The sequence below is a fragment of the Paramormyrops kingsleyae genome, chromosome 19, assembly GCF_048594095.1.
Source record: "Paramormyrops kingsleyae isolate MSU_618 chromosome 19, PKINGS_0.4, whole genome shotgun sequence".
In the NCBI taxonomy this organism is placed as follows: Eukaryota; Metazoa; Chordata; class Actinopteri; order Osteoglossiformes; family Mormyridae; genus Paramormyrops; species Paramormyrops kingsleyae.
In genome coordinates, this window is record NC_132815.1 from 15,181,791 (window position 1) to 15,208,526 (window position 26,736).

At 45.6% G+C, this 26,736-nt stretch overlaps 1 protein-coding gene across 1 annotated transcript; it reads right to left on the reverse strand.

Moving 5' to 3' along the window:
- Nucleotides 1-29: 29 nt before the first annotated feature.
- Nucleotides 30-26,647, reverse strand: kif3ca (kinesin family member 3Ca). The gene is made up of 8 exons (XM_023826608.2): nucleotides 24,784-26,647; nucleotides 11,802-11,903; nucleotides 10,361-10,483; nucleotides 8,112-8,230; nucleotides 6,907-7,023; nucleotides 5,003-5,111; nucleotides 4,530-4,708; nucleotides 30-4,005 (listed from the first exon to the last, which is right to left on the reverse strand). The coding sequence occupies exons 1-8, from the start codon at nucleotides 26,194-26,196 to the stop codon at nucleotides 3,894-3,896; spliced, it is 2,274 nt and encodes a 757-aa protein (XP_023682376.1). The 5' UTR covers nucleotides 26,197-26,647; the 3' UTR covers nucleotides 30-3,893.
- Nucleotides 26,648-26,736: the final 89 nt, after the last annotated feature.

The following is a 26,736-nucleotide window of genomic DNA, read 5'->3' on the forward strand; positions in this document are numbered from 1 at the left end:
CCGGTTCAGACAAAAACAGACAGTGGACGTTTCTTTTAAGTGTACGTTTATTAGGCTTTCTCTTGTAGCACTTCATTTGCGTTATTCATTTCCTTCATCAGTTTACAGACAAGCAGGATTCATAGGATAGCATAAAATGGTAGCGGAAAAGAGAAATAAATAAATATACAAAATAAAGAGAAAAGAGGCGAGCCACAGAAATCCATTCTCATGTCAAACACATTGCCATAGAAACAGGAAAAACCTTTTTGGTCCTCGTGTCCTCTCCAGAATTTCCCTACAGCTGCTTTCCTGTGCATTCGGGAGTCACTCAGATCATCCGAGATTAAGGTGAGGCGTGCAACAAAGGCGTTCAAAAAGTACTACGCACAAATATGAAAATCCTAATTATTTTACAAAAAAAAAAAATATTCAAAGAACTTAAGTATTTACAATGCATCGTGTGCATTTTGCTTGCAATTCAATTAAAATGCGAGTTATTCTATTCCTTGACTGTGCAGAGCTGTAATACAGAGATGGGTCTGTCCCGTCGTCCGCACACATAATTACAACAAATGTAGGAGAGTGACATCAGAGCAGTAATAGGATTGGCTTCGTGTTCTGAGAAAGGACGGCTCCTAAGCCGAGGCGAAGTGAGCCGCAGCCCAGCTTGGTGTACTTATATACAGCAGTAAAGAAGCATCAGCGAGACACGTACCGTTGTGCTCAATGAAAAGCGGCACAACGACAAGGCCCCGAGGTGTCACTGAGGCAGCTGTTTGCATATTGGCAGCAAACACAGCATGGCAGCCAAGCCACGTCATCCGTCCACACCCGTGTCACGTACCCGTGCCCACGCGCCAGCGCGCTCACGCATCAGAAGAACCGCGGGTCCCCTCGAGGCAAGTTCTGGGCCTTTGCAAAATGCTGGTGGGGCAGGACGTGGGTCTCAGTGCCTGATTGTTATGCGACAGGTTCAGCAAAAATGCATTTAATGGGATGGAAGCAGGGACATTTTCCTGGGCTTGAACTGCCAGTGATAGCGTACGGTGTCACCTGTGCTCTTGCAGTGACACATTCATGCTACCTGGGCTCTGTCTCAGCACTGCGTTATACACGGCCATTGTTTGGCCGTAGGGAAAAAAAGAGAACACGAATTGTTATACCTGCAATAACAGTCAGTCACCAGCAGGAGGCCTGAAGGCCAAACGAGAGACCGCAAAATAGAGCAAGGACTGAAAAAATGGGAGTACCACACGCCAGGGATGTTTAGGGCATATAAGTCATTGCGGATGTTTGCTTAACCTTGTATATGTCTTTTGTAATGTTTTGTGCAAAATGGCTGGCGTCCTTGGATTTACTGTTGGTATTTCTATTCTATTACATGTGGATTAAAGCCTGGTTGTTTTAGGGGTTTATTTTGACAGACAAAAGGTTTAACTCTTTGGTGAGTGGTGGTCCTTTCCAAAAAGTACTGGTTCTTTAAAAGCAACATTTGCCAATGACCGTTTGGACAGGTGTGTTCTGCTACTCCATCTGCTGTCCCACGAGTGCAGATTAGAGATTGCTGTAGGTGGAGACTCTGCTCACCATGTAAGATGCAGCATGAGTCAGTGGTTTACATTTAGCGTCTATCTCCTATGATCCACACAGCCTCAGGTCAAGATGCTGGGAAAACCCCGATTTGTTGCTAAATTATCCCCTAAAGCAGTGCTTCCCAATCTGGTCCTCGGGAGGAAATATGGACTGTCTGGCTGGGATCTCGGAGGGAGCAAAAACACGGACCGACTGTGGGTCGCCGAGGACCGGATTGCAAAACACTGACCTAATGAATCATGCAGAGACAGCGACGTAAACACAATTACTTGAAGACTGCCTCTTTCTTTTTCAACCCTGCAGAAGTCATACTTGCTCCATTTTTGCAGTAATAAACACTGACGGTATGCTCATGATGTATATTTCAGTTCCCGGGACAACCTTTAAAAAGTACACAAAATAAGTTAAACTGACAAGTCAGGAAAACCTAGATGCACTTGACTTCATTCTGACACGTGTCCAGTAGCCGAGCGGAAAACGGAAGAACAGTCAAAAGGCAGACATAGATGAAGAGCAAGGTTGTTGTTCTTGCCTGTACGGCCAAAGGTGGTCTTCATGATAATTTGCAGCCCTTTCAGTGGGCAGAATCAATAATTCATTCAGAATTTCTCTGCCAGATTCATCTCCATTGTCCCGCTTAACCAGTCCTATATTAATTAGTGTAATCCTAAACTTATCCCCGCTGTCAGCGCATACGGCACACCGCCCGCAGTGCCGGTCATATCCCCTTACCCGGAGGAGAGCTTTAGTTTCTGCTGAGAACCCTGGCTTTCGGGTAACCCTCAGAGGAAGTAAACGATTATCACGTTAACAAGTCTGCCTCTAATACCACTCCTATTTTCACAGAACTATTATCCAAATGAACCATCTACATTGAAAATATTAAAAATAATAATAATAATAACCGTGTCTCTTCACCCCCTCACTGTTATGGGCAGCTCACCTCCCCTGAATTGAAGCTGTTACTTCATGCCTTCAAATGCTTACATGTTGTCTTCAGGTTTTAGTGGTCTTACTCACTTAGAAATGAAACAGGACACATACATCGGAAATCAGGGCTCCGGAAAACAGTATTTACACCATGAGATTATTACTTCAACATTGTTGGTATTTCTTTCTGTCAATGAATATATCCTCTTTCCTTTCTTATATGTCAGGTTATACCAGCTCCATGGTATCATAATATCAGGAAAACAACTCGTATGTGGGAACTTAAACAGTTCATAGTAACACCATGTCTGATCAACCTACCTGCCACCTTTTATAGGACATTTGATTGGTGATGTCAATTGTTAATGAATAATCTTAGTAAAATCTAACTATAGCTGATATTGTTTTGTGTGTCTCTTTCAAAACTGGTATATGCTTAGGATTTTACATGTGCAGCTAACAGGGTTATCCATGGTAAATATTAGAATTCAAGCTCTGAAATACTTTTGAAAAATCAAAAGTTTGCTTTGAAAAAGTGTAAAGACACCCTTAGACCTGTAATCTGTGCTTAAATGGGTGCTACACTATCATGGGCCCTATGTCAATACAGACACCATGGTAAGACAGGCTCCATATTAACACAGGCCCTATACCAATATACACCCACAATAACATGGATCCCGTGTTAACACGAACCTCACGGTAACACAGGTTTCATGTTAACACAGGCCCCATGCTAATATGGACTCCATGCTGATATGACCCCCACGCTAATATGGACTCCATGCTAACATGGACCCACGCTAACGTGGACTCAGTGCTAACACAGGTGTTGTGCTAATATGGACTACACGCTAGCATGGGCTCCATGCTAACATGGGCCCCATGCTAATATGGACTCCATGCTAACATGGGCCCCATGCTAATATTGACTCCATGCTAACATGGGCCCCATGCTAATATAGACTCCATGCTAACATGGGCCCCACGCATAACAGTAAACTGATTTTTCAAGTAGTTTCAGTGTTGCTTCTCTGAAGAGAAATTCGAGCACTTAGCTTCCAGGGAATCCATTGAGGAGAAGCTTAATATGTGTAACTGCAGCAGTGAGGCCTACACTGCGTGTGTGTGTGTGTCTATCTGTCTGGTGGCGGGGGGGGGGGGGGCTGCACTGTGTTAAAAACCTATACCGGACAACATGCTCATCAGATTAGTGTCTTCCCTGGTTCAGATTATAGTACATTGGACAGAGGCTGCGCTGTTCAGTTTGTTGCTGTTACAGAAGGTTCCCGCGACAAGAAACACAACACAAGTTAAGAGGCTTTGAGTACAGAACCCAGAGGACATGAGAATGAGCCAGGCCACTCCAAGGTGGGGGTGGTGGCTCGTCATGGATGGGAGGGGCTGGAAGCAGCCCCCTGCTCGTGTTGGGGGGCTTGAGGCCTTGAAGCCAGAGAGCAGGTAGAAGGCGAGGGCAGGATCACACGTGGGGTCTGACACCTGGAGGGGAGGGGAGGGGGGTTACAGGGATGTTAGCACTGCAGACATGTTCATGCTTTCACATCAGCGACTGACAGCAGTCAGCAGCACCTTTTACCGCCACTCAAACCACCCTGAGGGGCCCCCTGTTGACCACAAACAGTCACTAGACTGGGGGCCCCAAAGCAACTTTTTGAGAGTGGCCCCAAAAACTACAAACCCGCCCCAGAGACTTGACTGTTTATGCACATTTGCAGTTCACAGACGCCTTTTCTAATTAGCTACAGATTTATGAATCCGTCGAAGCTTCCAACGTAGCTGGTTTTGTCACTCGTGACCTTCACGGTAAAGATCCGTGCCCTTGGTGCTATGAAATGATGAATGATCGATGACATCTTCGACGACAGTTTACTGTTCACAATGTACAATTCTCACTTGCCCTTTTAAGGAACGCCAGACTCATTTGCTGTGGTCAGCGCTATGTGGCCTTTGGGTGCCCTTGCCAGCTTCGAATGTCTCACATGTGACCCGACGGCTTCACTCACCAGGACCGAGACTTTTTGACTCGCGTGGCGGCAGCCATCTCCCTGTAGGTGGCGTTGTCCAGCAGTAGGTCTCTGCTCAGCTGCAGCGCCAGGTCCTGCTCCAGGTGTTTCTTGGGGAAGTCCAGGTGGAACACGGCGGGTGGGGTCATGTCCAGCTCCAACAGCATGATGTTCTCAGCCTGGGGTAGGATGGTGAGGTGGGAGATTGGCACACAAGGCGCCTCGAGGTTTCCAAGCCCAAGCTGGGGGCTATGCAGGGACTCCCTGCATCTCTGTGCCTCATGAGGCTCCATCTTCCAATCACAATGCGCTAATTTACTATCCCCATTGGAATCAATGACGCAGTGACTCTTATCAGTTTGAAGTTCCCATATCAATTGCAGTGGTTCTCTGGCCATGTTAATGTCACACCCCCTTGGAATCAAAGGAGCATCTACCTACCAGGTACCTAGAGAATGAGGATGGCGACCTACCCGGTACCGGGAGAGACTCCCCATGGCGATCGCATTGCGGGCATACTGGCTGATTGGCCGCTTGTAGCCCACCGCTGAAGCTGGTCTCCTTTTCATCTGCATGAATTTACTGCAACAAGAAGAGGAGAAAAGGCCATTCACCTTCAACGTCCTTCTGAAGTTCATCCTGAGATACCACTTCCTAGTTCTGTCTCTTCCACGTTCATTCCTACCCTGTCCCTGCACAAACTGACCATCTTAATGTTTCAAAGCATGAACATAATGGCCTTTTAAAACGGGAACCACACAACAGCTTGGACAACATGCCGTAATCATTTTTGACAGCATCAGATTATGTGATTGTAAGCATTTTCTAATTACAGATTTAAATAACAGTCTAGGGGTGAAAGGGAAGGTCAACTTGCTAGAGCACACAAGACTGTGATCAGCTGAAGGAGTCCAAAATGGCGCAAACTGTTTTACGTCACAGCGTAACTGACCTCCTGCACCAAAAGGTGCTAAATCCCACAATTCAGGTAATAACGTGGCACCTAATTCTTCACATTCACCAAGGTCAGGCCAGACCACTCTGCACACACTGTAAAAAGATCACATCAGATACTGCATGTAGAGTTCCCCGCATGCCTAATCAGCTTAATACTGCATCAAACATCGCACATTTTCCATACAGGTTGCTTCAGACCCTGTAAACGTGGAAACTTCGGCGTGCATCGAACACTTTCCACAAGCAGTTGAACCATCCAGACCGAGATGAAGGGACAAATGCCAAGCCGACGGGCCTTGGGGGAGGGCGGCCTCTGCAACCCCCCCCCCCCCCCCCCACCCGCGACCTTGTCGGCGGTGACAGAGGCGCGGTGACATGTCTCATCTGCACGTCAGCGATGTGCCAAGGTGAACGGCGCTGAGATAACAGAGGAAACGCCCAGACATTCGAGCCAAGCAGCTCATACGCAATACAAAGGCTTCTTATTCCACTAAGTGTTGTTTATGACCGTCCTTAAGCAGACACTATAATAAGTAAATATTAACAAGATGGTGCCATATGGCCAACATCTCCCTATCGGCTCCCCACTCTTTATTGCCAAGAAGAAAAAAACCTACTATCATCTTGTGTGAGCCTGTTATAAAGTAATATATCCATCTAAGCTGTATAATAGCAGACAAATCACATTGTGTTCATGCTGTGTTTATTTTATGTGTTGCAGTCTCATGTTGCAGCCTCTTCATGCCGCAGAAGGGATTGAGAGGTGACCTGGGAGCCAGCGGCAGGACGTTTGGCGTCCACGTTTATGAAAGGGCCTCAATTCTCGCCAAGCGTTATTGTCAACATGGAGGAATGACTTGCAGATATGAGGGTGACTTTCAGAGACCCAACACAGCACAGTGATTGAAATCTGTACTTTTCAACATCTCCTTTCCTTCCTTTTTCTGCTGCTTACCTACCCCCCTTCCTCCTCAGATATGTCTCTCCTGGCAGGGACGCTTCCCCCTGCAGAACTCCTGACCTCACATGCAAAAGAAATGCTGACTCTCCATACAGATGCTCAGACACTTTGCACTCGCAGCCTGAGTTTGAGCAGCACTGTAGTGTCAAGAGGGCCGATCTTAAACATGCACGTTTAGAGCACCTGGAAATCTTGAAGATAGGCATAGACAGAGGCAAAATAAGCAGCTATTGTCTCCGGTTCTGCAGTGAAATTGCCTCTTTTGTTTATTGATAAAAATAAATGTCATTTTCATTCTGGATTCAGAGATCCAGCACTGGCATTAGAAACAGCTTTGTCTATCTGCTAATCAGATGACTTCATTCAGAATAACTTAGACCAGGATTGAGGTCTTCAGAGATGGGGCCGAATATCACTGTCCGATCTGGCTGTGGGCCCAGGCTGGGTAAGATCACTCACTTCTCAGCAGGAACGAGAGGCTGGAACCTCCATTGGTCCTCCTCATTATCAAAGACGAGCCTGTTCATTATCTTGTTCTTCTCTTCAGGTGGGATGAAGTTCTCAATGATCAGGTACCTGAAGCAGGCGACAGGGCATGGTCTGTACCTTTTGAAAAAGTACCTAGCGAGTTTAGTTAGTGAAGATTAGATTTGAAAGGCAATTATGAGAAGCAGAGGAGTCTTTGAAGCTTGCAGCGTGTTTGTGTCCAGTGGGTTTCATCGAGGTTTAGGTTGACCTACTGCTGCTGTTTTCCTGGGTTTTAGATTAACTAGAGAAACCACAGCAGTGTTTCCCAAACCAGTCCTCATGGACAGATCTGCATTTTTGTTTTATCCCAGTTCTCAGCACACCTGTAAGGTGGGTCAGGTGTTCTGGGAACTGGGATAAAACAAAAATGCGGATCTGTCCAGTGTGCCATGAGGACTGGTTTGGGAAACACTGAACTACAGAATGTTTCTCAGTCTATTAGTGTGGTCACACTAGTGCAAAAAAATATTTGTGTCTCTTTCACTTCCATTATAGCTGCAGAACGAGAAAATCAGATTCCTCACTTCCCATGGAATAGTGATTTCACAAAGTTCATCTTAATTGAACTTTGACCTGCAATTTCACATAGGTCAACCAATCGTGTGTGGTATGGGTGGGGCTGACCTTTCAGCTTCATTGGTTGTGGGCCGTGGAACGGCCAATTCTTTTTAACTGTCGACTGCCAGAATATAAATTTGTAAACAGGAGAAAACCTGCCTGAGTGGCAGTGAGCATTCAGAGAGTAGGAGGCATATTACGGTGCATTTTATAACATCGCTAGTTAGTATGCTTCACACTTAGCTCTCCGGGCTAGAAGGATAATATTACAAGATGGATTTATTCCACTGTACTAATAATTTCCTCAATACTGACTGTAATAAGCAGTTTAAATACGTATTTTAAAGGCAAAATATATGTGACTTAATCCTTATTAGCAATATTCCCTATTAACATCAATACACCAACACTGCTTCGAAACAAAACGTCACGTCCTGTTCCACACCCACTTTTGCTCCACGCTGCGAAGACGGCGCGATTTTTTTTGCGCTAGTGTGACCGCACCTTAATCTGAAAAACTTCAGTCAGAGAGCGGGTTTCGCGTGGAGGTGCCTCTGAAAGAGGGGGGGGGGGCTCACTTGAACTTGAGCTCCCTGGTGAGCTCATTCTGGGTCTGCTCCAGCTCCTGCCGGGCCTTCACGTGCTCGTCGTTGACGTCCATGATCTCCGCCTTCACGGCCTGCAGCTTCGCGAACAGCTGCGGATGCGAGGGAGAAACGGGATGAGGAGATAAGACTCTAAGTACTGGGCCTGGGCATGGAGCAGGAAGCAGGGAGCGGGGGAGGGGGGCTGAAGGAAGTGGGGGCTTCCATTCTGCAGGCAAAGCCTGGCCATCCAGGCAGCCGTCTCCTAGCAACCGCTCAGTCACCCACAGCAATACTCCGTCACCAAAGCTATTGCCTTGCCCCTCCCCACAGAGACACCATCCTGCAGGGAGCCACAGAACAAGCATCTAGCAGGTCCTTCCGATGTTTCCATCAGACTATACATGCGCCTTTGCAGTTAGCCTGCCTCCCTGCATGCTGCCAAGAGAAATTCCTTGACACACAACCACGGACAAGACGCAGGACCACGTCCAGTCCTTCCAGAAGATGTTAGTATCAGTGAATGGAAACACAAAGGCTGGTCTTCCAGTCGACTCCACAAAACCTAAGCATGGCACGTGATGGGTTTCCTGCAGCGGGACGGCTCACAGTTGAGGACTTCAAGACGACCTGACCATCATGATCCATGTATTTATGTAAATGTCATTCTAAAGGTCAATTGAAGCTCCCGGGCTATGTCAGGAACTGTGGATAAAGTTTAACACCACCAACATAAATATATATATAATCAACACGCCTCAAGGCTTAGTTTTACCCATATGCCGCATTTTAATCACCATACTTGAAGACCACTTCCACACTTGACATATAAGGCAAAGCGAGACCATGATCTTCTCAATGTCAAACAGAGGTTAGCTGGCTCTTTGTTAGAGTGCAGTCGGTGAGGGGGGGGTTTGCAAATGAGTGTTAGTGGGAGGGGAACATTGCAGACGTGGCCCTAGTGGCCAGGGGGGGGCAGCTTTCACCGGGCACCCCTGGAATGGCTATGGCGGCCAGATGGCCAGCTGCAGGCGATGCATTATGACGATGGCGAGTCACGGGGTGAAGACCAACCTTTTTATACTGATAAAGTGTGCATGTGTCCGGAGAGCAGCAGAGCGACAGGACGAGACTCATCCAGTTTACAGGGAGGGGGCAGAAGAGGGACAAGGCACAGAAGGCGTCCAATTAGACCGGGGGCTACAGTCACGCACTCATCTACTGATCCTAGGAGGTCGTCTCCGTCGTACAATGTCAATATGAGCTGAAACATGAACATTAGCAGAAACCCTAACAGGTTCAACGGGTCCAGTTTTTGACACACGAGTGTGAAGTAATGAAAAGAGGTCACACCTGTGTTCCAGTTACTGTCACATGTGTGTCTCACTACACCGCAGTGACAAAAAAACAAGCACCGGACTTCAGAGTCACCACTCATTTATTAAACCTTAAATTGCACCTTGTTCTCCTACATGTATGTTATTATATACTGAATATTGTATATTGCATGTTTATTGTGTGTATATTGTATATAATGTATATTTTTGTTCTGACTGTTTTGTCATTTGCTATTTTATTGTTCTTAATCCGCTATGGTAATTCTGCAGGGAGGTATGCAAGCAAGTATTTTATTATTTTATTGTACTTGTATAAATGATAGTAAGGCTTCTGAATCTTTGAATCCCAGACTCAACATTAGACACGGAGATGGCTCAGCGACATTGTAGCATGCACCAGGCGATGATGTCACTCCACAGACCTGCAGTTAGTGTTCAGATCATGTGCACAGGCGTGTAAAACCGGAACAGTGTTCAATCCCATTCTGGGTCTTACATATCGTTTGGCAAACACTTTCACATACACTGTCCTTATGCATCTGCTGGACTCCCTGTGCCTTGTGGAGCCTGTATCAAGGCTGTTGTACAGCATGGAAGAGAGATACACAGTCACACTCTATGGGCAACTTAGAGACACCAATTAGCCTAACTGCATGTATTTTAACTGTGGGAGGGAAGCAGAGTACCTGGAGGAAACCTGCATGACAAGCAGAGGACATACAAACACCTCACACACACAGAGCGGGATTTGAACCCCCAACCCTAGAGGTGAGAGCCATCATTCATCAACCTTAAGTCACATCTGCATTGTGTTCACTGTAGAGCACATTGTTAATAGCTGCTGACCTCCTTTGGTTACTAGCGGCCTGCGGGGCGATGGATCAGGAGATCTGAAGTATAGCTCACCTTCTTCAACTTCTTAGTCTTGAGCTCCACCTCCTGCTGTAGTGAGGAAAAGGTCTCTCTCAGCTCCACCGTCTCCTCATCCTGCAGCAACATCTGCTGCTGCATCTCTCGCTCGCAGCGCGTCTGCGGGCAGAAAGAGAAGCATGGCTCACTTTGTCACGAGACCCCCCCCCCCAACATGACACCCCCATCCTGTGACCCCCACCCCATGTTCGATCTCCAGCCAGTGTGAAGCCGCTCAAGAAAATCTGAGAGTCCATGAAACTAGTGTTTTTACAGAAATGATCAAACAGTGGGAATGGAAACTTTTTCTGTAGGTCGCCATTGCATTATGTGCAGAAACCCCAGGAAAACCATTCCTGATTGTCCTTCTGTTCCCGGGAAAAATTATGGAGGAAAAAATGCAGCAGAAGATATAAGCAGAGAGGTGGGCAGCAGGGATGCTGATTGTCACATTCACCACGAGATGGACCTTCAGGCACGCGGTTCTGATCTGATTTGCCATACATTTGTGCAGCGCGCTCACCACGGACAGGCTGAGCGGAGACAGCAACATTGGCCGATGCCCTTCATGAAGGTGTAAGGGTGTAACTAAATCCGATGTGGAGAGCCAGACAACCCACACAGCTAGAAAACCGATCGCTGAAACAGCATCCACCAAGGTTACTCCTCACACTCTACGGCCAGTTCATAATTTTTCTACAATTCCCATTCTCTTGTGATACATCTCTTTCCCTACAAGCACCTTTTTATGGTATAACACTGAGCATAGTCATGTGACCACATTGGTTTGCATTTTTATCTTGCAAGAAACTTCAAAGTGGCATCACTGCACTCTCCTTTCTTCTCTTACAGTAAGTAAATCCACAGATATATTACTCACATGGGCGGGGGGTAGTAATCAAAACAAAACTGCTTCCTTTTCATAAGGCATAGTTCAGACAGAACCATTCACTGAAAATGCAACATAGTCCCCAATAAAAAGTGACATTTATATTTGTACCAGAACTCCCGCACTTTGCAAACGAAGGCTTGTGTATCTTCCATCAGTGAAGATGGAGCCTCAAAACCTAAACTTAGACTAAAGATCCAGCCCTGATTTAAATGGTTTAGATGGGAGATTCCCTCGGGACCGAGACTGTCCAAGGAGTAGAAGATCAGAGCTGAGGAAGATGGGCCCCTGAGGATTGTGGGAAATCAGCATGCTGGCAGGATGACCAATCAGCTGCTCTGCTGACTGGTCAATAATAACACAGCTCTACCCATGATGCATTGCTGCAATCACAAATGACAGGGCTGTCTCATGTCACTTTAGTCCTTCTTACCTCACTATAAATGCTATTAATTGTATTTCTAACACAATATCTTTCTGCAGGTGCCTGTAAATGTGAGACCATGTGAGAGATGGTTTGGGAGCCTCTCTAAGGAGGGGTGGCTGTACCTGCTCAGCGATCTCCTGCCTCTTCAGCTCCAGCATCTTCTGCTGCTCGTTGGTGTGGTCCATGATGGTTTTCCCTCCAACCAGGAGCTTGCTTTCCATGGCCTGTTGATGAGGGGGGAATGCAGATGGTCAGCAGCTGGACACATGAGGAACACGTGACGTTTGAGCACAGCGGCTCAGAATTCAGCAGAAAGTTCCCAACAGAAGCGTGACTGACTGGCAAGTCTAGGCTAATTTAGGCTTGGGCGACATCTATTGTTTCATACACTGATATCGTGCAGACATTGTACGTCGTGGCATAAGAAATTTGTAATGTATTCATATATTTTGAAACTTTGGAGTAAAATCTGCCAAGTGGAGAGGGGGGGGGGGCAGTTAAATTCACAGGCCAGCCAAGAATTCAAAATGCCACAGCATACCCTGAATGCCATAATATACCGTATTGCTATGACTAATAAAATCCCTGGAATAAAAAGCAGAGAGTTATCATTTTAGAAGCAGTTAATTGTGTTCTGTGAAGTCATTGGGTCCCGCTCAATCAGACGGCACCAATACCTACTTTATGACAGTGTAGCTTTATTACAAACATAAAGTAAAATGAACATGTATGTCATTTAGCAGAATATACTACCTATCACTTGCAATTCAGTTCACAGTCTCTTGCTTAAAAGTACACAAATAGTTCTGGGAGACACTCTGAACACTCAATGCTTGAACTTAGGCATCTGACCTCCCTCATTTATGTCAGAGTTAAAGATCCAGCGTGAATCTCAATACCAAGAACGCAGAGATCATACTTCAGGTCTTGGCAGGACCGGTCTTGCGACCTTGCCTTCCAAGAACAAACTTGTGGCCAATGAATTATGGGGCTGGTCTAGTTCGGCGAGGATGCAGCCGCTGTATTCTTGATATTTTGGGCGGATTTGGGGATTTTACTGTCCGCTGTACTTGTGTTCTTAGTACTGGAACTGGTCTTCAGCGATGGAAGATGACATGAAATGGGTACAGGAGAACACAAGTACGGTCAGGTACGCATGGTGACTTACACCTCTAAAGTGAACACGCCTGGATGTTAGCATTTAATTGCTGGCTTTAGCAGTTAGCGTTTGCTCGGGCCCTTAAAGTGCCCACAAGGGCTGAGACATGACTGGGCCCCTGAAAAATCTGAATGAGCCCCCACCACCGCAGAGCTAATCTGCTGTTACCTAGCTAATGCACATGTGACCCTCCCTAGCAACTGGGCCCCGAAGGGCCTCTCTTTTCCCTCCTCTCATGGGCCGCCCTGGCCGAGGGCCATTTGTAAGGGGTTAAATTTCGGGCATTGGCCAAAAAATACAAGCTACAGATGCGGACAGATTGTCTTTAAGGTATGAAGATGAGGAGACACCTCATTCTCTCTGCTGCAGTAAACAGTGACTGGAATGTAGATACTGTCACAGACATTTCTATTATTTATGCGTTCTTGTAAATCACACAGTAAGTCATTCTGTCAAAACTGAGATTCAAATTCCTGAATTCTGGTTTCTGGGTGGGGGGGGGGGGGGGCGGTGAATCAACCTAAAGCGGCAGGGAAAGGTCACGCCTCGCCTAGGGGTCTCTGGCCTCCATTCGGGAATTAGGCAGCAGGGGTAAATGACGCAATCAGTCTTTCAGTGGAATTATACACGGGGGGGCTGTCACACTCTGTATTCACATATACTGGGAGGGTGAGGCTATGACCAACCCCCAGAAATTAACCCTATTCCTCCTTAAAACAGCCCTCCCAGAACCAGGGAATAAAGACAGCGAGGAGCAACCAGCGCCCCCCCCCCCCTCCACCCTCTTCCTCGTAGACAGCAGATGGTCAGTACATGGCAGAACACCTCTGTGGGTATTGGGATTTGATGGTCTGCAGATTCTGCGCTTTAGGAGTAAAACACTCTCTGCACCACGGCAGAGGTAGGAACGCCCACTGAATGAGGGCACACTTCATTTAGGGCATTTTTCCCCTGATTTCGGGGGGGTGGTATCAACAAATAAACGTGATTACTCCACATTCTGTACTGAGGATCGCTGCCTTAAAACAGATACACATACTGTCATTTGATCTACCACTTAAAGCATAAAATATAGTAAAATAAAATAAAAAGCTTTTTCTGCTGGGTTGCGTATTCCTCTGACTAACATGCTCAGCTCCCACACATATATCATCCTGTACCTGATCCTGAACACCCCCCTGCCCCCCACTGCCACCACTGTGGCCATGTTAGGTCAATAAAAACACATAAACCACTGGAAAGACACAAGAGCCCAGAACTGGATGTAAATCCTCCCCTCAGCTCTAACACTCCTGATTCCGTTCCCATAATCCCCTCTGCTTCACATGCTAATTTTCAGCTTGCCTGCCTGCAGCCTTCTGGAGCTCCATGTGGTGTATTTAGAACGATAACACACTCTGCTTTAGGTCTAACTGGTGGGTTTTCACAGCCTGCGGGCTGCAGAGCGACTGCTGCACTGGCGATCTCGCCTGCTTCTGCAGTCTGCCCCGATTTGGTCTCATAACAACCAGCACTCTGTCTGCTCTGCTCAGTGCTCGGGGTTGGGGCCATCTGATTGGTGCTTCCTTCTGCTGCAGCTCTGCTCATTGGCTGTGCGGGGGAACTGGCTAAAAATATAACCCAATGTAAAAACACCTGCAGAGACAATTAGGTCTTCAATTCCTTCTGATACAGGACACAAGCTTCACTGCTGGAGCCCATTCAAACTGTGTGACACCGGCTGTACTCTACCCTGGATGTAACACATAATATAAGAACAAAAACTGAATTGAATAAATAGGCTAATTTGCCATCTTTATATCTAATAAGAACAACGACCCTTTATACTGTAATTACGCAAATGCATCATGTAATAGCCTGTATAAAAATAGCCTAGGTACAGCTAACCAATAGACACTTGCTAAAAACCAGTATTACTGCACCTGCTTTATTTGCAACTACAGTCATTTATGGCATTGTGGTTTAAGGCAATTTTAGCAATAAATCTACTAGTGTTTACTGCGTAAAAAACCGGCAAGGAGACAATAGACCCGAATGCCTCAAACTGTCATAGGACGGAGGGCGGTCGCCGAATCCACTACAACGTCAGTACCTTCAACTGTCAGGCTACAGTGCATTGTGGGAAGGGTGTGATTCACTGACACACAAGGCACAGTGCTGTAACGTGAATCCCATTGTTCCCTTCCCACAGAAATGCAGATCCCCGAAAAAAAAACCAACATTGTAAAAAAGGATAAAAGCAGTTCTTTAAGATGGAAAAAAATTGATTTTATAACGTCAGGTGCTGACCATACAAGCATATCAAAATCAGCAAAATTAATGCCTGCGCATCACTTTGGAAGCAGCTTTACTGCATAGCACAGCTTCAGATCTGAAGCCCTTCATCATGGAGACATAAAGCACAGGGATGATACCAAGCCAACATTTAAAAATTTAACACTTAAACAAGACACCAGTGAAGTCAAAGAAGCACATGGAATATTCCAGAATACTTCAGACCGGAGCATCCACAGGTAATGGTAAATAAGATTTGGAAAATATCAGGATGACTCATCACTGTGAGTACAGATGCTGCTTTGGTGGACCTTAGGGACCAGCAGCTAGACTCTGAGTCAGCGATTTCAGCTTTTATTTTGACTTGACCTCAAACTGCCAAGCCTAAGAGCTGACTAGTGGAATCGCCCCTGTAGAAATGCTGGCACAAGGCGTACAACGCCATAAAGCATCCCCAGGAAAAAAAGCGGCAGCATAAGAGTTCCTAGGTGAATCTTATCCATCAATTCAAAGGTAGATGAGAAAAAGAGGCTTACTAATTATCCTGCACAACCTATCTGAGGGCCATGCCTTCTGACGGGGGGTGGGGGCATTTCCCCATAAAAATCACAGAAATCATGCTCGGTTATGTCAAACAAATTAGCAGCTACAATCATGCTCCTCCATGTCCCACCAAATGTATCGCTTTGAGTAATCTCACGCCACATCAGTCTGAGAAATAGGACTGAGTCACTGAGCTCAGAAGTGAGGCACTGCAGGAGCTGAAATGACTCAGGAACCGTGACTCACTTGACAGTGACATGTAACCTGAATATAAGGCAGGTTAATAGGTTTAGGCGTCAAAGCGAGGAGGCCAAAATGAATGTATCCCACGATGCTCTGATCCTGTGTTATTAATGACAAAATAAGAAGTTTTAAGGAGGAATGAGGGAGATATGAAGCAGCTCAAGGAAGACAAGTTCATAGAGAAATCCCAGCCTCTCCCACAGCACCCCCCAGCTCTGAAATAACCGTGACATGTGAGTTAAACAGGCAGACGGCACAGTACCAAGCATCAGAAACCTAACAATGTTGGCTTTGTGTGCCCCCCCCCCACCCCCCGTCATTTCAAGTCCATACAATGGGCTTTTTTTTCTGGCGTTAACATGACTAATTAACGTTGCCTCAGTGCCTTTCATTGGGGGTTAGTGACCTCTCCAAGACGGACGGCCTGTGGGTGGAGAACCCACACTGCAAGCATGGCTCCCTGTAACAGGGAGCTTCACAAGGTGGATGATGCTTATTGAATAGATATGAATATCAAAGCTGGTGTCAATATAGTGGAAACCTTACATTCCATTTATTTAGCAGACATTATTATCCAAAGCAACATACATTTTTGTTGAGAGAGAGCAGGACCAAGCAGGAACAACTGGCAGTTAAGGGCCTTGATTAAAGTGAAATCCAACGGTGAAATCATTCTAATAATCCTGGACAGATGAGAGCAAGTAACTCTCCTATGACAACAGCAAACTGTTACCTCTTCACAGGAACTTTACACATTTACAGAAAGTGCCAGCATCAAGAACTTTACTGTATACACTTGAATAAAAGCATGACCAAGATATCTCCACTGTGGTCTATGGGCTGGGTAATACCATCTTGTGGTTCTGGTGGTGATGTTACTAGTAGAGGGGTTTATTTCAAACAAACGGACAAATTGATTGCAATTTATTCCCCATGTTCCTGCCCTATACAGAAAGAAAAGGGGAATCTGCTTGTTCTGTTATGCAAAGAGATGTTTATGTTTGACAGAGGAGTCAGACCTCAGCCATCCTTCTGTTCTGAAGCTCGCTGGCTGCCTGCTGTTCACTCATCAATGTTTCAGCATGGGCGGGCCGTCCTCAGAGGAGTTAAACCAGGTGATCAGCAGCACTTCCTATGATTTATGTAGCTAAATGCAGTGATCCTCAGCACTTCCTGTGATTTTTGTAGCTAAATGCAGTGATCCTCAGCACTTGCTGTGACTTTTGTAGCTAAAGTCAGTGACACACAGCACTTCCTAAAATTTTTGTAGCTACATTCAGTGATTCTTAGCACTTCCTGTAATTTTTGTAGCTACATTCAGTGATCCTCAGCACGTCCTGTGATTTATGTAACTATACCAAGTGATTTACATCATTAGTTACTTTAGAGCATTATTATATGTTTTATCTTTTGTAGAAAAAGCATGGATTGAAAGATGGGTTGGCACCCCATCCTGGGTTATTCCCCGCCTTGCACCCGTAGCATCCAGGATAGGCTCCGGACCCCCTGCAACCCTAAATAGGACAAGTGATTTCAGAAAATGGATGGATGCATGGATGGAATGGATTGAAAATAAGGCACCTATCAAACAATCCATCCTTCATCCTTGTAATCACTTAAATTGAACAGGGTCAGAGAATGGCCTGGAGCCTTATTCCACAAAACAGCACAATGACCCTCTGCAGGCATCTCAAAATCAGCTGTGGGAAAACCAAAGAGCAGGGAATTATGGGAGGGTACCCTGACAAAACAGTACCGTAACCCTCACCAAAGAGCAGGGAATTATGGGAGGGTACCCTGACGAAACAGTACCGTAACCCTCACCAAAGAGCAGGGAATTATGGGAGGGTACCCTGACGAAACAGTACCGTAACCCTCACCAAAGAGCAGGGAATTATGGGAGGGTACCCTGACGAAACAGTACCGTAACCCTCACCAAAGAGCAGGGAATTATGGGAGGGTACCCTGACGAAACAGTACCGTAACCCTCACCAAAGAGCAGGGATTTATGGGAGGGTACCCTGACGAAACAGCACCGTAACCCTCACCAAAGAGCAGGGAATTATGGGAGGGTACCCTGACAAAACAGTACCGTAACCCTCACCAAAGAGCAGGGAATTATGGGAGGGTACCCTGACAAAACAGTACCGTAACCCTCACCAAAGAGCAGGGAATTATGGGAGGGTACCCTGACAAAACAGTACCGTAACCCTCACCAAAGAGCAGGGAATTATGGGAGGGTACCCTGACAAAACAGTACCGTAACCCTCACCAAAGAGCAGGGAATTATGGGAGGGTACCCTGACAAAACAGTACCGTAACCCTCACCAAAGAGCATGGAATTGTGGGAGGGTACCCTGACAAAACAGTACCGTAACCCTCACCAAAGAGCAGGGAATTGTGGGAGGGTACCCTGACAAAACAGTACCGTAACCCTCACCAAAGAGCAGGGAATTATGGGAGGGTACCCTGACAAAACAGTACCGTAACCCTCACCAAAGAGCATGGAATTGTGGGAGGGTACCCTGACAAAACAGTACCGTAACCCTCACCAAAGAGCATGGAATTATGGGAGGGTACCCTGACAAAACAGTACCGTAACCCTCACCAAAGAGCAGGGAATTATGGGAGGGTACCCTGACAAAACAGTACCGTAACCCTCACCAAAGAGCAGGGAATTATGGGAGGGTACCCTGACAAAACAGTACCGTAACCCTCACCAAAGAGCAGGGAATTATGGGAGGGTACCCTGACAAAACAGTACCGTAACCCTCACCAAAGAGCATGGAATTATGGGAGGGTACCCTGACAAAACAGTACCGTAACCCTCACCAAAGAGCAGGGAATTATGGGAGGGTACCCTGACGAAACAGTACCGTAACCCTCACCAAAGAGCAGGGAATTATGGGAGGGTACCCTGACGAAACAGTACCGTAACCCTCACCAAAGAGCAGGGAATTATGGGAGGGTACCCTGACAAAACAGTACCGTAACCCTCACCAAAGAGCATGGAATTATGGGAGGGTACCCTGACGAAACAGTACCGTAACCCTCACCATGAGTTCTGTGCTGGGTGATGACCAAACACCTGAGATATTAGTGGTCAAAGGGAAAAATCTGGTGTAAAATGTTGATCCTGTTGGCATAATAAATAGGCTCACCTAAATCCACGTGAAACCTACTTTTTTCTCCACATGAATTTACAGGACTGTGACGTGAAAATTCCAATAAAGGTAATTTTAGTTGAAACGTCATGGTTGTAAATCGCACACGCAAATTCACTACTAAATGCTTTAACGTGACGTATTAAAAAACTCTTCAGAAGACATCAAAACAAACTTTGATTCATCCATGGATTATCTTTTGCTTATGATTTCAATTCTCAGAATCCATCTGTTTTAAAATTTGAAGAAAATGATCCTGTACTTTCCACTGCAGACACAGAATTGAGCTGTAACTAAAACGTGCAGTTTTTAATTGTGTTTAAGACTCTGACAACAGCTCTCAGTAGCTCCCGCCAGGTTAATATAAGCTATCTTTTAGACCAATCATTTCTGAAAAAAATCCCCTTCTGACTGGTCAACGCGGTCCAGTCCGTCAATTTGTCAGAGTGATGTAATTTCCCAAACGTATGACAAAGCAAAAAAGAAAAAAAAAATGTAAAACAGCCTATTAGGACTTGATTATCCATAACGCAAAGAAGATCACTAAGCGAGACATCGCAAAAAAGAGGATCCCAAGACGGCAGCCTTGGATCACTTAAAGCACCACTTACTCCAAGACACAGAGAGAATAACACACTGATTTAAAGGGAACTGGGACTTTACATGGAAGTTCAATGTTTAACACATTCACCTTCCACACTTCATAGTCTTGTACTCATGGGAATTAAATATTTAAGCCATTGCAAATTCACATCTGTATTTCTGCTTTATAAATATCCATGGTACGTCATGCTATTAACCCAGAAACAGGACTACAGGACTGGTAGGGTGAATCTAGAGGGTGAATATGCCCCCCGGCACGCTGGTTCAGCCCAGCAGTGGTACATTCTCTCAAAAGCTCTTCCCAGAATCCTCCAGCCCTGCCGGTCAGCACCATCTTCTCTTCCTGTACATTTTCACCAGTGACAGGTGAGCTCTGATAATCAATCCAGCACAGATTTACAGGACAAACAAGTGTCTTCGGGCAACGTAAGAGCAGGTGAATCTAATTGAATTCTTACTGTATTCATACCATCCATTTTCCATGCTGGCTTAATGAGTTCAGGGTCATTTTGAGCCTGGAGACAGAAGGCAGAGAGGCACCCTGGCTGGGATTCCAGTCCATCACGGGGAGATCACTCTCACACACCATCGCACACTATGGGAGATTCAGAGACACACCTGCCCAAATGCATGGAAGAGAGGAGACTAGAGTAGCTGCAGGAAACTCCATGAATTTACAGTCTAAGATTTATATAATTTATTTGTAACTAATTGTATTTATTGTATCTGTATATATATTTTTGGCACCGAGTTGCATACTAACTGCATTTCATTGGCTCTGTACCTATATTCAGCACAATGACAACGAAGTTGACTCAAATCTAAAAAAAATGTGGAAACATGCAAACTGCAAACACACACACACACACACACACACACACAAACATACACAGACCTGTACTCATATCTTTGTTGGGACTAAACAAAACACAAATCTGTGATTGCAGTCACAGATTTAAAAAAAAAAATGAATTTCCCCTTGTGGGGACTGAAATGCGGTTCCCACAACATCACAACAGATTTTAATCATATTGTGGGGACATTTGGTCCCCACAATGTAATGCATACCTGGACACAGACACACACTGAGACCCTCCCCATGCTACATGGCTACTGTGTAGCGCTAACCGCTAACCCGCTCACATGGATGCTCGGTGCCACAACACGCTCGCAGAGGCCCATTGTTTACGGGGCTTTGATGTCTGAGGAGGAAACGAAGCTGACAGGAAGACAGAGACACCATGACTCACCGTGTCATTATTCACGCAACAGGACGCACACACAAAAAGGTATTTCTCTAATGCTTTTCAACTTCCGTGCAGCTGCGTGTCTGAGTACGCAGCACATGTATGCAGATTAGTAGTGTTACACAGTGCAGCACAGCTACAGTATATGGTACAGTTATAGACATTATTAAACATGATGCAACCTTTTCTCTAACTAATAGAGTTTAAACCAGTTTACCTGTCTATAGCAGGCTGGGGTACACCCTGGGTAGCATGCCAGTGACCATTAAACCTTGATGATATGCCATGTGAACAGGACTTTGCGGAGATGCAGACACCCTCCGGGACAGACCTGCCTGCCCTCCTGTCCATAGATGCAGTGGTCACTCCCCTCTGCGTTATACCGGGCCGACCCAGTAATATGTCCCAAAGTGCAAAAACAGATGTCTGCTAGAACACAGTCTACCTCAAAGCGTGAGAGAGAACACAGTCTACCTCAAAGCATGAGAGAGAACACAGTCTACCACAGTGTGTGTTACAGAGAACACAGTCTACCTCGGTGTGTGATGTAAAACACAGTCAAACTCAGTGTGTGAGGGAGAACACAGTCTACATCAGGGTGTGACAAAGAACACAATCTGTCTCAGTGCATGATGAAAAGCACAGTCTACCTCAGGGTGTGACAGAGAACACGATCTGTCTCAGTGTGTGATGAAGAATATAGTCTACCTTTGCATACAATGGAAAACACCGTTTACCTTAGAGAACAGTCTACGTCAGTGTGTGAGGGAGAACACAGTCTACCTCAGTGTTTGACAAAGAACACAGTATGCCTCAGTGCATGATGAAGAACACCGTTTACCTTAGCCCATGATGGAGAACACAGTCTACCTCAGTGTATGATGGAGAACCCAGTCTACCTCAGGGTGTGACAGAGAACACAATCTGTCTCAGTGCATGATGGAGATCATAGTCTACCTCAGTGCGTGATGGAGAACACAGTCTATTTCAGTGCGTGATGGAGAACACAGTCTACCTCAGGGTGTAACAGAGAACACAATCTGTCTGAGTGCATGATGGAGATCATAATCTACCTCAGTGCGTGATGGAGAACACAGTCTATTTCAGTGTGTGATGGAGAACACAGTCTACTTCAGTGCGTGATGGAGAACACAGTCTATTTCAGTATGTGATGGAGAACACAGTCTACCTTAGTGCATGATGGGGAAAAAAATAAATAAAACAAAATCGATATGTTCTGGGTGACCTGTAGATGAGAAGCACACTGAATATTTAATGTGGTGTCACATACGAGTCACCTGAAAGCCAAGGAGGCATAATGAACCATGTGGGAGTGGCAGAGGTAATGTGACCATGTGACCATATGACCATGTGACAGGGAATCATGCAACAGGAGCATCTCCATCATGGACTTTCACACATATTACTTAGGTGGATTCAATGTCCTGAGCTGGGATCATCAGCCAAAAACACCTACATCCTCAAAAAGACCAGGAGGACAATGTCCATCACTGAAGCATTCCCAAGACACAACATTTATCGGTATAAACCAGCAAAGACAAACCATTTTAGTCATTTTTATCATCAGCCTGTGAGAACTGCAGGGTAACTGCTTGATGAGATCAGTAACACTTGACTTAAATATATTTGCATGATACATACCCTCATAAAGCATTATAATGCAGTCATAAAGCATTATAAACACAGCTATAAATATTTACAAAAAGGCATAACATTATAGCCATGTTCATTATGCATTGCAAATGCTCTCATCTATAATATATTATAAATATCTTCATAATACATTATACTTACCATTATAATGCATTATGAAGGTATTTATAGTGTATTACGGCCGAGAGCATTCATGATATGTATCCTCACTATAGTCCATGGATTTAAAAAGGATAAATGCTAATTCAGCTCTAATATATAACTTATAAATACTCTCTGATTACCAAATTCGGTAACGCTTTACATTAACTGCACCTTCATAACGCTTTTATATTTAATTCATAAAACGTTCAGTACACCTTCATAATGTATTCATGAAGTATTCATAAAACATTCATAAACATCATGTATGTATACCTTAACATCCCAACATCCCTTAACAGCTGTAATATACATTAATAACAAACATTATATAATAATAATAAACATTATAATTAATCATGTAATATTTGTTGTTAATGTATATTAAAGCTGTTAAGGGCTGTTAGAATGTTAAGGTGTACTTGCATGCTGCTTATGAATGTTCTATGAATGCATCATGAATGCATTATGTAGGTGAACTGAATGTTCTATGAACACATAATGAACGTATTATGAAGGTGCACTTAATGTAAAGCGTTACTCACAATTCTTTAGATACTTAGAGTTCTTGATACCAAATTGTCAATGTTGATGCCTATAGACTATAGATGTCATGTGGAAAGTTTGCACAGATTCTGGCAGAGAGGACAGTGACAGTAACTCACTTGTTTTAGGGGACAGTGAGAGAAACTAACCTGACACAGAGAACAGTGACGGTAACTGATATGACACAGAGGCCAGTGACCTGACATAGGATCAGTGACAGTAACTGACCTGACTCAGAGGACAATGACAGTAACTGACCTTACATGGGGACAGTGACAGTAAATGACCTGAGTCAGAGGACAATAACAGTAACTGGTCTGACTTAGGTGGACAGTGACAGTAACTGATCCGACACAGAGGACAGTGACAGTAAGTGGCCTGATATAGGGGACAATGACAGTAACTGACCTGACTTAGGGACAGTGACAGTAACTGACCTGACTTAGGGGACAGTGACAGTAACTGACCCAACACAGAGGACAGTAACAGTAATTGGTCTGATTTAGGGGACAGTGACAGTAACTGGTCTGACTTAGGGGACAGTGACAGTAACTGGTCTGACTTAGGGGACAGTGACAGTAACTGGTCTGATTTAGGGGACAGTGACAGTAACTGGTCTGACTTAGGGGACAGTGACAGTAACAGACCTGAACCAGAAGGCAGTAACAGTAACTGACTTTTTTCCTTTTCCAAAATTACCATTTTTAGGTCCCCACAAAGATCTGTGAATATAATCAGAAAAACTAAAAAAGGAGAGAAAATTAAACATTCCAATGTACCTGTACTCGTATTTGTGCAAGTATCATTCCACCGTCATGTCCACTCGACATGTATACTCCATGTACCTTTGAAAGACTACTGGGCTAGTACACAGGAAAAATTAATCTCTCTGAACTCAAAAAGGAAAAATGAAATTCGGTTGAATATTCAGCTGAATAGCATCAAATGAAAATAAACCTGCAAACATCTGCAATCCAAGATCAGCTCTGGGAAAAAGATGACAGGCCTGTTATTTCACTCCACTCACTAATTCCACAGAGTTCTCTGTCCCATTGTCATGTTCCTGCCCCTTAAAGACAAATCTCTTGCCTGAAATGAATATATTTAGTGAGACTGTTAAAAATAAATCCTTTCATACAGCCAAGTTTATAATTTTTCAATGAATTATGAAACACATTTATTTCCTCTTACATATCTGCTTATTATGTAGAAAAGTTAATATTTAGCTATATTCCTTTTCACATTGTGTGCCAATCCAGAAACAAACAGCACAACCAAATCAACAGAGAACATGTTAAGACTACAGTAGAATTATAAATGATTCATTTATTGCTGCCTCCACCCCTTTTGTTTTGATAACACATTATGCATTGTGGCCAACCCCCCCCCCCCCCCCCAAACACGTGAAAGTGGAGTGCACTGCACTGTTTATATTCCAATTCTTTCTTTCTGGTAAACTACTTTCTTTCAGAAGAAACAATAACTGGTTCAAACCATGATGTCTTCTTACCTTGAATTTAGCTGTTAGCTTTTCCGTCGCTTCCTGCTCCGTTCTCAGGTCGGCCATCATCTTCTCCTTCTCATCCAGGAGACGCTGCTTCTCCTCAGCGACTAGGCTTCGGTCGTCCCTTATGGCAGCTTTCTCCAGCTCCAGCTTCTCCTCCTGCTCCTTCATGTACTCTTCCATGTCCTTCTCCATGCTGTCTGTCTCGATCTCCTCTTCCCCATCCCCATCCATCGCCTCCTCCCCATCCATGCTCCTCCTCAGCCTCCGGCTGTTGCGCCTTCGCTTCTTGGTCAGCATGCCCTTCTTGTCCAGCTGGGCCTTCAGCCTGGCTATCTCTTCCTGGAACTCCCGGAGAAGGGCATCCTTAGGGTCCTCATTGACCCGTGGCTTGTTCTTGATGTTCTTGGCCCGGTTGGCGTACCTGAGTGTGGTCAGGGTCTCCTCATAGCTTGAGGAGGCGGGGCTGAGAGTGGCCACCATGATGGTCTTAGCGTTGCCCCCCAAGGAGTCCTGAAGCAGCCGCGTGAGCTTTGAGTCCCTGTAGGGGATGTGGGTGCTCTTTCCATCCACCAAGGCGGAGATGACATTGCCCAGGGCGGAGAGGGACAGGTTAATCTTGGTGGCCTCCTTAAGTCGCTCCCCCTGCACCCCCGTCTTGCTCTGCCTCTCGCTACCGGCCAGATCCACCAGGTTGAGCTTCCCAACACGGATGTGGTTCTCACCGTCGAGGCCCATCTCGCTGCACTCTACCGTGATTACGAAAATAGCGTGTGACCTGGAGCTGTGCTCATTCATGTTGGTGAATCCAATGGACCGGGTCTGGTTGCCCACATTCATGACGTGCTCGATCTCTTTGACATTTTTGGTCACAAAAGAGGAGAGGTCCTTGATGTAAACACCTGACTCTGGATTTTCTTTGAGCTCAAGTTTTTTCGAGTGATCTTTGCATAGGAGATCTCTGATTTCCTCTTGGTAAATTTCCAGATATGATGCCCTGACCAGGTACTGCTGGTTCTGAGATCGAGATATATGTGTGAAAATGTGCTCGAAGGAATTTGGGATGACGCCTCGTTTCTCCGGGTCCTGCCACAAGCCCTGCATGGTGTACGTTTTTCCCGTACCAGTCTGACCGTAGGCGAATATAGTCCCATTGAAGCCAAGTAGCACCGAGTCTATGAGGGGTCTGACAGTCTCGTCGTACAGGTCGCTTTGTTTCGAGCTGGCATCGTAGACGGCATCAAACGTAAACGTTTTAAGCAGCTCCCCCGTAGGTGCCCTCGGGTTCCGTAAGGACACTTGTCCCAATTTTACATCCATATTCACGATGCTCTCGTTGACGGTCGCTTCCTCTCTCCGGTTCAGTGGGCGGCATCTCACCACCACTTTGACCGTTTCGCAATTTTTAATCTTTGACATCTTCGACACTAACGATAAAATTCAAGCTTCCTTCAGATTGAGGAAATTTCGGGAACTGAAGTCATAAAATATAAGGCTGCAAGGCGTCGCTGACAAGCCCGAGCCGCATATGCATCATTACTGCTCTGTCGGAATATGCAGCGCTGTTTAAATGGACAATGGACAGCGTTAAAAGGAGGCGCTGGATAAATGCACGCCGTTATCTAAATGCACCGTTAACCGGCCGGTTCCTGCAGACACCTCCTTTATCCCTCCTGCTATTATCCGTATCCGCGGTCCACCCGGCCGGTCCCTTGGCCGCATGCAGCCGGATGCAAGCTATCTGTGCCGCTCCCGCTGGTGCTGGTACTAGGAGAATACGCTGTCAGCCCCCGTTCTGGACCCAACCCACTGGCACATTACCTCACCGCAGCCCCCACCCAGTATCACTGCGGACGCCGCAAGATGAGCCTGGGATTTGTAGTCGGAGCTGTTTCACTGACACAGCTATTAATGCGGCATGCGTGCATCCTGTACACGAAAGATGAAATGTGACTTGCA